Source organism: Panthera leo, chromosome B1 (genome assembly GCF_018350215.1).
Source record: "Panthera leo isolate Ple1 chromosome B1, P.leo_Ple1_pat1.1, whole genome shotgun sequence".
NCBI lineage: Eukaryota > Metazoa > Chordata > Mammalia > Carnivora > Felidae > Panthera > Panthera leo.
Window position 1 is genome coordinate 28,131,721 of NC_056682.1, and position 14,334 is coordinate 28,146,054.

At 40.8% G+C, this 14,334-nt stretch overlaps 1 protein-coding gene across 7 annotated transcripts in view; it reads left to right on the forward strand.

Moving 5' to 3' along the window:
- RBPMS (RNA binding protein, mRNA processing factor) overlaps nucleotides 1-14,334 on the forward strand; it is a 169,697-nt gene that overhangs the window by 106,351 nt on the left and 49,012 nt on the right. For all 7 annotated transcript variants that reach the window (XM_042934449.1, XM_042934442.1, XM_042934444.1 and 4 more), the window contains one exon: nucleotides 3,636-3,786. In XM_042934449.1, coding sequence (XP_042790383.1) covers nucleotides 3,636-3,786 — 151 coding nt within the window. The remainder of the gene's footprint in view (nucleotides 1-3,635; nucleotides 3,787-14,334) is intronic.

Genomic DNA, 14,334 nt, shown 5'->3' on the forward strand with positions numbered 1-14,334 from the left:
AACAACAGACATTTAATTCTCTCAGTTCTGGAGGCTAGAACATCCAAGATCATGTTAACCAGCAGATTCTGTATCTGGTGAAAATCCTCTTCCTTGGTTGTAGTTCTCACTGTGTGTGTACTTGTGTGGCCTTTATTTGGTGTGTGCTTTTGGAGACAGATCTCTGGTGTATCTTCCTCCTCTTCTAAGGGTATACTACTGACCCCATCTTAGGGGCCCACTCTTAAGATCTTCTCTAAACTTAATTACCTCCCAAGACCCTACTTCCCAATACCATCACATTGGGGGTTAGGGCCTCAATATATGAATCCTGGCAGGACCTCAACATTCGGTCTGGGACACCAAAGTATAGGATTTGAAACTGCCCTGGTAGACTCTTAAGAATACGAGACTATTAAGGATATGTTATTTGTCAGCACTGTCTTTGTACCTCCTAGGTAGGGATTTCAACCTTTGTAGTTCATGGTGAACCTGTGTTGGTTTGGTCACTGTCCTTGAAGAGATTTTTGGCTGTCCGTGTAGTCCATCAGATTGGGTGGCTTCTGAGTAGCTTTATTCTCAAATTGATATCATATTGCTATCCAGAAACTCTTTCTTCTGGTGACCATGTAAATAAGATACCATTTACAGGTGTAAGAAGAAGATTTCTCTTCGTTATGAGAAGAGTTTTGGCAGATTATAGGCAAGAAAGGAAAAAGTTGATTTTGAAAGGCACCGAGTCCCCTCTTGACTTGGCAGTAATCTTCACCTACAGCATTTAATGTGAAATCACTCTGGCCAGAGAATAATCTTATTAGGCTTTAATTAAAAGCACAAGGTGTTTTTATTTTTTCAGGTCTCCTTATCTATCTTCTTCTTTTTTTATCTTTCTCCCCTGTTTCCTTCCATTTCCATGCTCTCCCTACCCCTGCCCACCCCCACAACCCCCCATCATCCTTTAACATTTAAAATGTTTTTGGCTTGGCTGATCCCTCTGGATAGAAACTGAGCCGAGCAGGATATTGATTACCAAATATGGTATTGCTGCTAAAGATGTTAGAGGAATGTGGCTTGTATTCTAAGCCTCCGGCCTCTGAATAAGCTGCCAAACAAATTAGGTCATTTTAACTTCTGAGCTTGCCTTTTTTTTTTTTTTTTTTTTTTTTTTTTTTTTTTTTTTTTTAAATAAGGAGTTGGAACTTTGATTTGGAACATGACGGTGGTGTTATTTTAGCTCGCAGAGAGGAGGGGTATGAAGAGGGAGTTGGGGAGGCTTAATTCAGCATGTTTTAGGACACGAGCCATCAGTCCAAGCGGTGTAAAAGGCAAGCATGTTGTGCAGAGCCTCTGTTGACTCTGGAGCACCAGTGGAAGAGCTGAGGCATGGAATTCAGATGTGCAGCCTCATTATCTGAGGCTAGAAGTTCCACAGGACCGCTGAGAGGTCCCAGGATGCTCTTCTCGTGCTACAATGGCCTGGACCACAGTGCTCAGGTTTAGGAAAGTTCCTTCTTCGGGAAGCAGCAAGTACAATAAAAGTTGGCTTAAAAAAAAAAAAAAATCCTTCTTCACGGGAAGGTTGGTGGAGTGGAGTGCCAGGGAGGACATCCTGAAATTGATGGCAGATTGGCAGATTGCTACTATGTGTAGCTGATGGGGTGTTGTGTAAATAGGCACAGCATACCGTTAGCCAGGGACTGCACTTGTCTCAGCAAAGACCACAGCTCTTTGGGTCCATATTTGGAAATATTTATTCTGTTGTGATACTAGCTTTGATAGAGTGAAATGCTCTTACGTGGAAGCAGATGAAAGCAAACTCTGCTTCAGAATGTGGCCTTACTCTTTTTCCTCATTTATGTGTTTGGCAAGATAATACTGAGGTTTCCTAAGTTAAAATGAAATAAAAACAGAACTGTTAGGGAAAGAATTTCTTTTTACCTTTCTTATAACTGGCACCCTCCCTTTTTGCTTTTTGCTTTTTGCTTTTTGTTGTTGGTTAGGGCTGTACAGAGTGGATTCCTTCTCTTCCCGCCCACCCCTGTTGCTACCTTCAGTTGGTTTCTTCTCAGAGAATGGACAAATCAGGCTCACAAAGAAATTCCACCCACTCCAGGATGTCTGTAGGTCAGGGCTCTGTGGCTTTTGTTGTATCTCCCTGAGGAGCTCTCTTTCTTCCTCCCCCCTTATTTCTCTTACTGCAGTTAACTGTCCAGTCACAGGCTCTTTGTCTCATCTTTGGAGCTGAACCTGTAAAGCTCAGAGTTGTTCATCCTGGTCTACAGAGTCAAAGATTCTTACTAATTTCTTGTGGAAATTGCTCTTTTGTCAAGCTAATTATGTAGAAAGGGGCCTTTGGGACCCACAAGCTCACATGTACACTAAATGGAAAACCTGTGTTCTTAGGATACTCATTTTCAGAAATCCACCCCCTTTCCAGGGCATACCATGCAGACAGATGTGGGACCTGAGCCTGTTTTGGATGCACATTTATATACTATACTGGGATATCTTTTTGTTACTGTTGTTGGGATCCAGAATGCATAGCACTGGAAAATAGGAGATTATTTATTATGATTAGTAACAGAGGCATTCTTGAATAGTAGGAGGGTTTCAAAAGAGATTTATCTTGCCCTAAATCTTGTGTTTTATAATGTTTATGATTTATTGAATGTTTTGTTTTAGGTTAACTGTAATAATAGGGTCAAGGGTAATTGAAATTACTACCCTCTCTTTGGCCCATATAATCTGTTGTCTCTAGCCATGTAGCTAGTAAGCCAGCTATAATCAAAACTGGGATGTTACCACCTCAAGACAGTAAGGCTTTATATAAATTTATTAGCTAATTGGAATTAAATGATACTAGTTACATTGAAATCTTTAATCTCAGTTTCTGTTTTAATAACTCAGTACTACATGTATCACCATTATGAAAGCCCTCTAGTTAGAAAGGGAGGGGAATTTTCTTTATTTATAGGTGATTAAACTAAGGCATTGAAGGATAATACTGTTTTACATCAGTATCAGAACACTTGTCAGGGCCTGGGTCTCCGTGATTTCCAGTATTGTACAGAGCTTTACGTTAATTATTCTTATTGGTAGCCATTAATTGAGGTTTTTAACTCTACTAGGACTTTGCTGGTCCATATTTAGAACTCGAACCTGGGGCACCTGGGTGGCTCAGTCAGTTAAGCATCTGACTTCAGCTCAGGTCATGATCTCATGGTTCGTGAGTTCGAGCCTCGCGTTGAGCTCTGTGCTGGCAGTGCAGACCCTGCTTTGGATCCTCTGTCTCCCTCTCTCTGGTTCTCCCCCGTTTGTGTTCGTTCTCTCTCTCTCTCTCTCTCTCTCAAAAATAAACAAACTTTAAGGAGAAGGAAAAAAAAGCCAAAAACTTGATCCTGAAGGTTTTTGTTCAAGAAGAAATAGTTGAAAAAACATGTAACTAAATTTTTGAATTAAGTAAACAAAATCTCCCCTGACTTTCTAGACATGTTGTATTACAGATTTTCACATATTATGTGTAAGTAGTGAGAATGAGTTCTTGCTGACCTTTTTTTCCTGATAGGCCAGGGTTTACTGGTGTGTTTATTTTGTCACCATTCCGGTTTGACTCTAAGGAAATGAAAACATCTTCCATTTGTTCTTTATTTCCAAAGGGCATCCGCTTCGATCCTGAAATTCCGCAAACACTACGACTAGAGTTTGCTAAGGCAAACACGAAGATGGCCAAGAACAAACTAGTAGGGACTCCAAACCCCAGTACTCCTCTGCCCAACACTGTACCTCAGTTCATTGCCAGAGAGCCATGTAAGTCAATCTACTTTTCATTAAAAAAAAAAAGAGAGAGAATAACCAAGAATTGTTGGTGTGCTGCATGTGAAATTACACCACAGGACATAGAGCTGGCTGAGTGTCATTTTCTAATTCTGTGGAGAGGCTGTCTATTCTTGCTGTCTTAATTCCAAATACAGGAATCTTGTTCATGATTGGCTGCCCTAAAAGGTGGTTCAGCTGGATGAGAACTGTAACTACTACAAAATTTCATTTGATGTGCTGTATATTTCCTTAATGTCATCTCGACCTTATTGTAAGGGTGTTTCTGTTTGCCTGAGGGTATAAACCCTTCTTTATTCCCCCATCCCTGGATATGAGAGTTGGTTCTCGGCATTTTACTTCATTTGTTGAAGAACATCAGTTCTGTGGCTTGGGAAAGTAGAATATTAAAAGTGAAAGAAGCAGATATTAAAATTCTGTTTTTGAGAACAGTTGAGCCCATAAATCCAGAGGGAAAAGTAAACACAAAGAATTTATATATTGGAACAGTCAGTTCTGGCAAACCAATACTGATAAATTTAAGGAAATTTAGGGCTTCCTGTTGTAAATTAATTGGGTAAGGACACTAATTGCTAAACAAGTGTTTTACCCCACCTAATGAGCTTATTCCCTTAAATGGCCAGCCTACAGTTTTGCCTTTGATTGAGTAACTTGAAAAGATTGTCTTAATTTTCTTTCTCAAACTCAATCAGTAGCATAAGTGAGGCGTGAGATAGGCCTTAACTTTTCCTTTCATTTTGTAGCCATATGTGATTTAATATGGCAGGGCATTCAAGCAATCCCAAGTGACTTGCTGTTATTTGGAATATTTTTGCCCTATCGTTCTTGATCTTCTTTCCAAACCACATGATCTTGATCTTCCTCCTGCTTTCCTTGTCGGTACGTTTCAAATTTTCTTACTGAAATTGAAGGGCACGTGAGTTTCTTTCTCCCCCCCATGTCATGTGTGTGTCAGATTTAATTAGGTTATTATGGAAGTTATAGTCATTCTGTAGCCATGTAACTCTTGAGTGCTGCCGCTTGTCAGTGGAAACTAACAGGTAAGAGTTTTCTCTCCCTAGTGTGTTCTAAAATTTTTCTGTGAGGCCAGAAGTCATAATAGAGAAAAAGTTTTGTTCTTCCATGTCCTAGGGAAACCTGAAACCTTTTCTAAACAAGTTTCATCTTATGGCACAGATGCACTACAGGAAGATGAGAAGACATTTCTTAAATGATTCTGTGTCCTTACAGCATTTAGTTCAGTACCTTTTGTATATTGCATGTATTTAATAAATGTTAATTGCAGTTATAAGTGGATAGATTAGTATTTTAGTTTGGCCATTTATAGAGTTTTCTATTTGTATGCCTCTTTATTTCCCTCTGAGATTTCTTCTCTCCTTAGATGTCAGGGAAAAGTATTTGTGAGATACCTTGATTTAGAAGAGAAAACCTGGAGTACCTCTTTAGTTTTCTAGTAAATTTGCTGCTTCAGATCTAAGACTGCTTTGAAAAGATGAATTCAGACAGCAAATGTAATGCTGGCAATACTTACCCTTTCAATTCTTCATTGAATGCTTTTGTTCTGGGACCTCAGTTTTTTTTTTTTTTAATCTGCTTATAAAAGCTCTGTGAAATTGGTAGCCAGGGAGGTGATAGTTCACGACAGGGTACACAGAAGCAACAGAGGTGAAAAAGTGGACATCCACAAGTCTCTGAAGTTGAAAGAGAGCTTGAAGTGGAGTTCAGGACACCACTCTGGCCAGCTCTGCCCACCTCCCTTCCCTGTATCCAGAACAACTCAGAAGTGGTCAGATAGTTTCCATGGCACAGGCAAAACTTGCCTGGGCTGCTATGGCAAAACAAACTTGAAGCTAAAAAAAAAAAAAAAAAAAAAAATCCACACACCAGTATATTCTTGAGAAAATAAAAGTTGTCATGATACCTCTTAATATAGCTCCCTTTTACAGCATAGGGGCCTTGATGAACAGCAATTCCACTCTGACTCAGATTGACCTTATCATCCATTGCAATTCCCTCTGGGAATCGTGAACTTCCCTCTCACATATGCCAAATTGTTTTCCCTGAGAGCATGCTGTAGACTAAAAACACCATGGTGTGGTTCTTCACTGGTGATTCCCAATTGCACTGTGCCTGTAATTGGTGTTCAAGGTGTGGTGGTCAGTTCAACCACTGTTAGGAGTAGACTGCAGTGGAATCTTTGAATTGCGGGCCTAGAAAAACCCTGTAGGCTTCTCTGTTATAGACTGTGAGAGAGGTTTTTTGTTTGTTTATTTATTTTGCGAGAGAGAGAGAGAGAGAGAGAGAGAGAGAGAGAGAGGGCGGGCGAGCGCAAGAGAGAATCCCAAGAAGGTTTTGCACTGTCAGCGTGGAGCTCAACCTGGGGCTCAAGCTCATGAAGCATGAGATCATGACCTGAGCTGAAATCAAGAGTCAGACGCTTAACCGAGTCATCCAGGTGCCCCAACAGAGAGGTTTTTTAATGTTTCTTTTTGTTGATGTTTTTATATAGTTGTGGCTGAAAAGTGCCCTTTGTCATCACTAAAGGAAGAACATGCAAGATTCTATTACACAACAGTTTACTTGAACGCTCATTTCTCAGATACCTGTTGAACTTTAATGAGCACTCAGTGTGCTGAATATTGGGGAAGAAGGAGACTGGTTGGTTCCTTAAAAGAGCTATTAGTCCAAGGGATTGGTGGTGGTCAAAGTTGTCAGGAAACTTGGCCCATATAAAGGACGTCAAAGATTTTTTACAGCTTATTCTAGATTGCCCCAAATCAGACTGCCTTATTTGCTGAGCACCTGCTCTGTGTAGAGAATGGGAAATGAGAAAAACAGCTACTGTACTTGCCAAGGCAGATAGTGGCCTGAAATGGAGAACCTTGGTCTTAAACTCAAAGATGTCAGTGAGAGTTCTGGTTCTGCCTGTCGTTGTGAAGCTCTGTGACCTTAAAGAAAAACATTGAACCTTGCTCTGCTCCTCCTGTTCCCTCAGCTATAAATGGGAATAATACCTTCCTCACGTGCTTGTTAGGAGAGCTCAATAAAACAAGATCCTAAGATTGTGTTGAGGATTAAATGGATATACTATGTAGAGTACCAGGCAAACATAAAGTACAATCTTAATTTTTTTTAAAAAAAGCATTGAGTTGCTTTTCTTTCTTAATAGTTAAAAATAAATATTGATCTTCTGAGGCATCATCACTGTGACTATAGCTAACTGTCTTTGTAAATTAGGAGAGACGATGAATGAAAGTCCTATACGGTTCCAGGAAAGTGTAGTATACTTTACTAATGAAATAATTCCCTAATGAAGTTTTAACTTATTCCCTTGTTTATAATAAAGTAAGAAAAGTACCGTGAGAAAGCAAGAAGTAAGAGATACAAAAATTTTATAAATTATATAAAATTCTGCTGGATTATACATTTGCTTGTACAGGAAAGTAGGGTTCTATAGGGTAAGAACTCCACTTTAGAGCCGAAAACAGGGCAAATCACCGTCTCTTGAGTGTTGTTCTCATCTGTAAAATGATGTGCCAGACACTGCTAAGCATTTCACATGAATTATCTCCTTGGATTCTCATTAGCACTATTGGACACTTGAAGAAACAGGCCTTAGGGAGATCCAGTAATTTTGAGGTTACACCGTCATCAGGCATTATGGGTTGAATTGCGTTCTGCCAAAATTCCTATGTTGAAACTCCAACCCTCAGTGGCTCTAGATGCAAGTGTACTTGGAGATAAAGTCTTTAAAGACCTGATTAAATGGGGCCATTAGGGTGGGCCCTAATTCGATATGACTGGGTTCCTTGAAGAAAAAGAGACGCTGGGGATGTGTTCACACAGAGGAAAAGGCCGGTGAGGACATAGTAAGAAAGAGGCCATCTGCAAGCCAAGTTACAGAGGCCTCAGGAGAAGCCAAATGTGTCCCCACCTTAGTCTTAGAATTCGTAGTCTCTAGAACTGTGAGAAAATCCATACCACCCAGTCTGTGGTATTGTGTTACGGCAGCTCGAACAGGCTAGCACATCAAGTGATAGAGCCTGGATTTAAATTCTGACCTGTTACTTTTTAGTTTTGTACCTTTGGTCTAGTTACTTAACCTCTCTCTGTTGTGTCATCTCTAAAATGGCAGTAATAGTTATACCTACCCATAGGGTTGTGAGGATTAATTAACATAAGAGGGCCCCATTCACAAGAGTGACTACTCCGTGACTGTTTAATATGTGCGTGTAAGAACATATATGTTGTGCCTTCTGTTCCTCATAGTTGAGACTGTAGTTTTTCTGCATTTGTATACTCTGCATCTAGCACCTAGGAATACATGTAAAATCAAGATGCTACAGATTTTTTATTTTGTGCTTTTTCATTTGGAACTTTAAAAAATTATGGTGTTATTGAGGCATGACAGGGAAACAATAAAATGCACATATTTAAATTCTATTTTGATAAGTTTTGTCACAATACATAGGGAATATAGTTGACTCCATGCTCTTGGTCTGTTTGCACTGCTTGTGGCATACCGTATTATCATAGTGGCTTTAAAGGTGGAGGCAGCCAATACGTACAGAGCATTTGCTCAGATTTTACCCATTCAACTTTAATTTTAGGGAGTAAGTATCAAAAGGCTCTAGAACTTTGCAATAATTCAGATTCCCATAGTCCAACCCCAGGGATTCTGATTCTGTGGGTCTGGTCTAGGACTTATGCTCTGCATTTTTAAAAACTCTTTGGGTGATTCTGATGCACAGATTTGAGAATCCCCAGCAGAGCAAGGAATTGTAAAGTTAAATTCTACCGCTCACTCCTCTGTTTCCCTCTCCTCCACACCCCCCTCCCCGCCAAAAAAAAGAAAAATGCTCTATTGAACTGATACTCTTGTTAAATACCTGGTAAGCACATAATCCCTTGGTGAATAATCAGACCACTTCCTTGATTTCTGCCATACCACTGGAATTTCCCATTCATCCAATACTGACCCTGGCTGTGTGGAAGTGAATTTTCTGTTTCATGTCTGAAAAGATCCTAGGAAAGTTCAGAAAACTTCTAAAATGCCTAGCAAGTGCCCTTCTGCTTCTGGGGACAACACTCCACAAGCCTAAAATCTGTTAATTTTTGCCTCTGTGGGATGGGGCCACCCAGGGCTTGATCTGAAGCTCCATGTGCCCATGGAACAGAGCCAGGGTACCTGCATTTTCCAAGGCAGCATACACAGCATGTGCTGTTGGAAAGTGCTGTTCAGTTCCCAGCTCTGCTCTGAAAATATGCAGGTGCCTCCAAGTACAAGGTGCTGTGTATCCCACACTGCTCTCCACAAGTGGGGTCATTTAGAAAGCCAGTGACTATGCCTAAGGAAGACCTAATCAAGCCGTTCAGAGGGAGGGAAGGCAAAGACAAAGTTGCAGGTGTTCTGTAGGGATAAGGGCAAGACTGTTTTGCTATGGAAAGCAACTTCCGTAGGGGCATTGGGTGTCTCAGTCTGTTAAGCATCTGACTCTTGGTTTCGGGGTCAGATCGTGATCTCACGGTTTTATGGGTTCAAGCACTGCATTGGACTCCACCCTGACACTGAGGAGCCTGCTTGAGATTCTCTCCCTGTCTGTGCCCCTCCCCTACTCGCTCTGTCTCTGCATCTCTCAAAATAAATTAATTAAAAAAAAAAAAAACTTCCTTAGATTTTTGTGTTTTATATTTCATAAAAACAAATAGTTCCAGTTTACTCTGATAAGAGGAAAGTTTTGGTTTCCTCTGCTTCTCAGAGGAAAATTCCAGCAGTCCAGGAAAATATAAAGAAGAAAATAAAAGTCATCCAGGTCCACCGGAGATAACCACCATTAACATTTTGGTGTATAGTATCTCTATCCAGTTTTTGAATTTCAGCATCCTTCAACTTCCCCTTTTACCTTTAAGGTAAAATTCTGATGCCCAGGGAGATTAAATGGCCTGTAGGGCCAAAAATGACATCTGGGCTCTCATAATCCTTTGCCACAGCCTCTGTGTTGCCGTTGCTGTAGGGTACTAGTTCATAGTGACACAGATCCCTCGCTAGAATTAGAGCAGGAGGAGTGGTGGGAGACCCTGGTGGAAGGCCTGGTGTCCCAAGTGAGCACAGCCTGCTGCTGGAATTCAGGTTGTTGAAGGAATGATCTGCAGCCTCTTATTAAACGGATAGGGAAGAAAGCAAGCAGCCATTTACTGACCTACTATTCTAATCCTTCGGAACAGTGTGGCCAAAATACCTCTTTTCCACCTAAGGAAGCTGTGTAACTGGCCCGGAGTCTCACAGCTCATTTTAGGCCTCACTGTGTCACACTCCTAACTTACAGCCCACCAGGAGCTTTGGCTTGAGTTGTTTTTAAGGTATTCCTTAGGGGTGCTTTAAACTCATTTAAGCCTTTAAAGATGATTTTGTTTTTTTTAATCTCTTAAATTTAGAGAGAGGGAGGTGGGGGGCGGGAAGAGAGAAAGAGAATATGAATCTTAAGCAGGCTCCACACTCAGCTCAGAGTCCAACACAGGGTCTGATCCCAAGACCCTGGGATCATGACCTGAAGCAAAATCAAGAGTCAGATGCTCAACTAAGCCACCCAGGTGCTCCTAAATATGATCTTATTAGAGACCCCAGATGCCTGCATCTAAGGAGATTTCAGGGCAGGTCACTGCTCAGTGAAAGTCAGGCTTCCGTATAATTCTATAAAGCATCAGATTTTGATGATCAGGATGCATTAACTGTAAAATGTTTTCTTATATAGTTGACCAAATTGAACCATAGGGTTTTTATTTAGTTTTGGTGTACTTCATTCTGAGTTATTTCAGAAAATAAGAGTGACTCCTTTCAACAGTTTAAGTATTTCAATTCAATGAATAATGGCATCATCAGCAAAGAGGAGGGTATTTGACTTCTTTGATTTATACTGGAGGATATGCAGGCAGTTTACTTAAGTGTTTCCCATCATTCAGATGGAAATGGAAATGAGCATGAATGGCAAGAGGCAATACTACAGCTCTGTTTTACATTGATAGTTTCAGATCCTTAGACTTCATCTGTACACTCCTCTTGGAATCATGATAGTATGAAAACAGCATAAATACTCACCAATTTAGTTAAGCAGACTCCGTGATCTCTAGGTGATCCCTGTTTGTAAAGTCCCAAAAGGCTGATTGATGAGCAATCTGCAGAAAATTTTTCACTATTACTTTTTCTTTTTTGAGTTTGAGAGACAGTGAGTGCTGAAGGGGCAGAGAGAATCATAAGCAGGCTCTGCACCATCGGCATGGAGCCTGATGTGGGGCTCAGACTCACGAACTGTGAAATCATAACCTGGGTCAGAATTGAGAATCAGACGCTTGACCAATTGAGCCACCCAGGCACCCCTTCAATATTACTTTTCAAGGAGATTGAAAACCTTGCCTGCTCCTGACATAAAGGAAGGGTTTGAGAGACCTAGTCCTGCAATTGTTTAAAAATAAAAATAACACAGAAATAGGAGGAGTTGTTTAACTGGATATTGGGTCTGTTATTTAGGGAGATAAAAGATTTGAGTTGGAGATAGGTATGTTAACCACATGATCACAATCTGGGCTCTTCTGCATTTGAGAAATAAGCCCCAATATATTTTTTTTCTTAATTCTTCTCTTTATAAAATAATAGTTAAGTTTCATTTTGTAAAATGACCATGCCTGATTCATTTTATTGTTAGAGAAGGAAACCATAAATGAAATTTAAAAGGTTAAAAATATGTTTCCCTACCATCCAGGAATAACCACTGTTAACGTTACATTGTATATGTTTCTACATACATTTTATGCATATATGTATAAAAAATGGTGTGTCAGGTTTTCTGGTTTTGTTTGGTTATAGCATATAATCCCAGCGTCCTCATTTCTTACTTACTCGTGACCAGTTTTCCATCCAGGACTGTGTACCCGAAGCATTATTTTTAAGGGCTTTTCATGTTGAAGGTGTGGAGGTGGTGGTGAAGGTCTTCAAGTGCCTGGCGAGAAATTTTTTCTTTCATTTAAAAAATGTTTATCATTTGAGAGAGAGAGGGACAGAGAGCAAGCAGGGGAGGGGCAGAGAGAGAGGGAGACATAGAATCAGAAGCAGGCTCCAGGCTCTGAGCTGCTAGCAAAGAGCCCAATGCGGAGCTCGAACCCACAGACTGCAAGATCATGACCTGAGCCGAAGTTGCCGGCTTAACCAACTGAGCCACCCAGGCTTATTATTTTCTAAATAATTGGTGGGGAGAGAATGGAGATTGTTGAGCATGGCAGCCTCATGTTTTAAGGAAGACACTCTCCTTCCTTAAGCTGTTGGAAGCTGCACTGGGGAGACAGGAATGGAAGGACACCATAAAATGTCTTAACATAGAGGAAGAAATTCAGTGGTGGTGAGAAGGGCCCTTGCCTGAATTTTTTTCTTAATATGCCTTGAAATGCCACTAGGAAATACCCTGCTGGGGAGGTGGTGCTCCTAGGAAGGAAGCTTCCCTCCTCCCCAGACCTCCACCCCGCTTTCACTAACACTAAGTTTTGGGAAAAGAAATTGGTGGTGGTGAGACCACAGATTATTCTTTCACCCGTTTTTCTTACCTCTGTCCTTGCTGATAAGGGTTTTGATGGGAGGGGGAGCCCGGATGTGATGCGGAAGTTGTGGACAACAGCAGTAATGGGGAGTCTTTGGGCAGTCAGAGCCATTGGGAAGCGATATAGGAGAGGGGCCAGGAGATGGACACCAGGAGGAGACAGGAGGCAGCTGGCTTCCGGTGGAAAGGAGACCAGGACATCAAAGTATGGAAGGTGAGCTTGCAGGATTGTGCTTACTTGGGTCATGTGCCCCCCGTTCCCTACAAAGCAACTCCACAGTGGGAGTGTCTAGGAATTCTGTCCTTGTTGTGGACCAGTTTGAAGCTACCAGAAGTGATGTTCACAGAAACATGCCAATGATTTCCATTCTGGGTATTGAGACTTTATAATGATTGACCCGCTGAGCCTCTCACCCCCAGTAATGCCAGGTATTTGTGGGCCCGATTCTCACATCACAGAGAAAGGCCCATTGTCAAGAATCAGGCAGGACATGGATTTGGCACTCAGGATATGTGTGAGGACACCAGGTGCTTAGGCCCCTGGACATTATGAAAAATAAAAACATCAAACAAAACTGCAGTCAGTGAGGACAGCAAAATACTCTTAGAAACCAAGATATCCTAATTAATGCTTATTTCCACGTATGTCCCACTTTGGCAAATCAGAAATACTGTTTGCGTTAAAAAAAACCAAATTCACAACACCACACCAGTGTTTACAGCCCGTCTCTGCCTCTGTCATCTCAAACCTGCACACATTCCTAGTTTTTGCTTAATGTGTGTAAATTTTAATAACTAAGTTTAACAATATTAAAGTAATATTAGGTAATGGATGTGACAAGTGGTTTCCATATATATCTTGTTTTATGTGGGAGGTGAGTTATTGCAGCACTGTGTAGATCAGCAAATCTGATCCAATTTACTTATGATACAATTTAATGAGTAGCCTATCTTTGATTAGCAATGGCTGTTAACATTATGCTTTGAATTTGTTTCTTGTTTAATCATTGATTAGCTATAAACAAAGGCCTTAAGAACTCAGGAAGTCAAATCTCCTTGGAAATCACAGGATTCTTTTATAATGCAAATAACTGCCCCAACTTTCATGTTTTGTAAACTTAAATTATTCATTATATCTGCAGAGAAATGAAAGAATAAAGGAGTTAATTTAGTGGGACATTCCAGAAGGAACAGCTAACATAGACTTAATTCTTTTAAGGCCATGTACTCTCCTCACTCATTAAAAAGAGAGCATTTCTCAGTTAAAGTTTGATTCAGTCTCCCTGTTTCTTTCTTCCCTTCTTCCTTTTCACACACTTGTAAATCCTTAAAGAAAGAGGTGCCTTTTCTTGTACAGCAGTTCTCAAAGTATTTTTCTGCCAACCCCAGGTTGGTCTCCAAGACCCTTTCAAGGAGTCCCCGAAGTCTAAACTATTTTCACGAGAGTGGTTTGTTTTTCTCCCTGTGTAGCAGTGGGCGTAATTACTGGCACCTTAGTACATGTCAAGACAGTGGCACCAAACTGCACTAGTCATCATTGTATTCTGTACTGTCCCATGCTTTGTTTAAAAAAAGAAACCAGTTTCATCTAAGAATGTCGTTGATGAAGAGGTAAAAAATATTTTTATTCCATCTCCATTCTTGATTACACATCACTTGACAATATTTTTGACAAAATGGGGAAGGTACATATTACCATATTAAAAATTAAAACGGGTGCCTGGCTCAGTGGGTTGAGCATCTGACTCTTGATTTCAGTTCAGGTCATGATTCCAGGCTCTTCCTCTGGTTCTGCACTGAGTGTGGAGCCTGCTTGGGATCCCCCCCCCCACACCCCTACCCTCCACTCCCTCCCTTTGACCCTCTCCCCTACTTGTGCTTGCTTGCTGCCTGGTTACTCTCTCAAAAAAATTTTTTTAGGGGCGCCTGAGTGGCT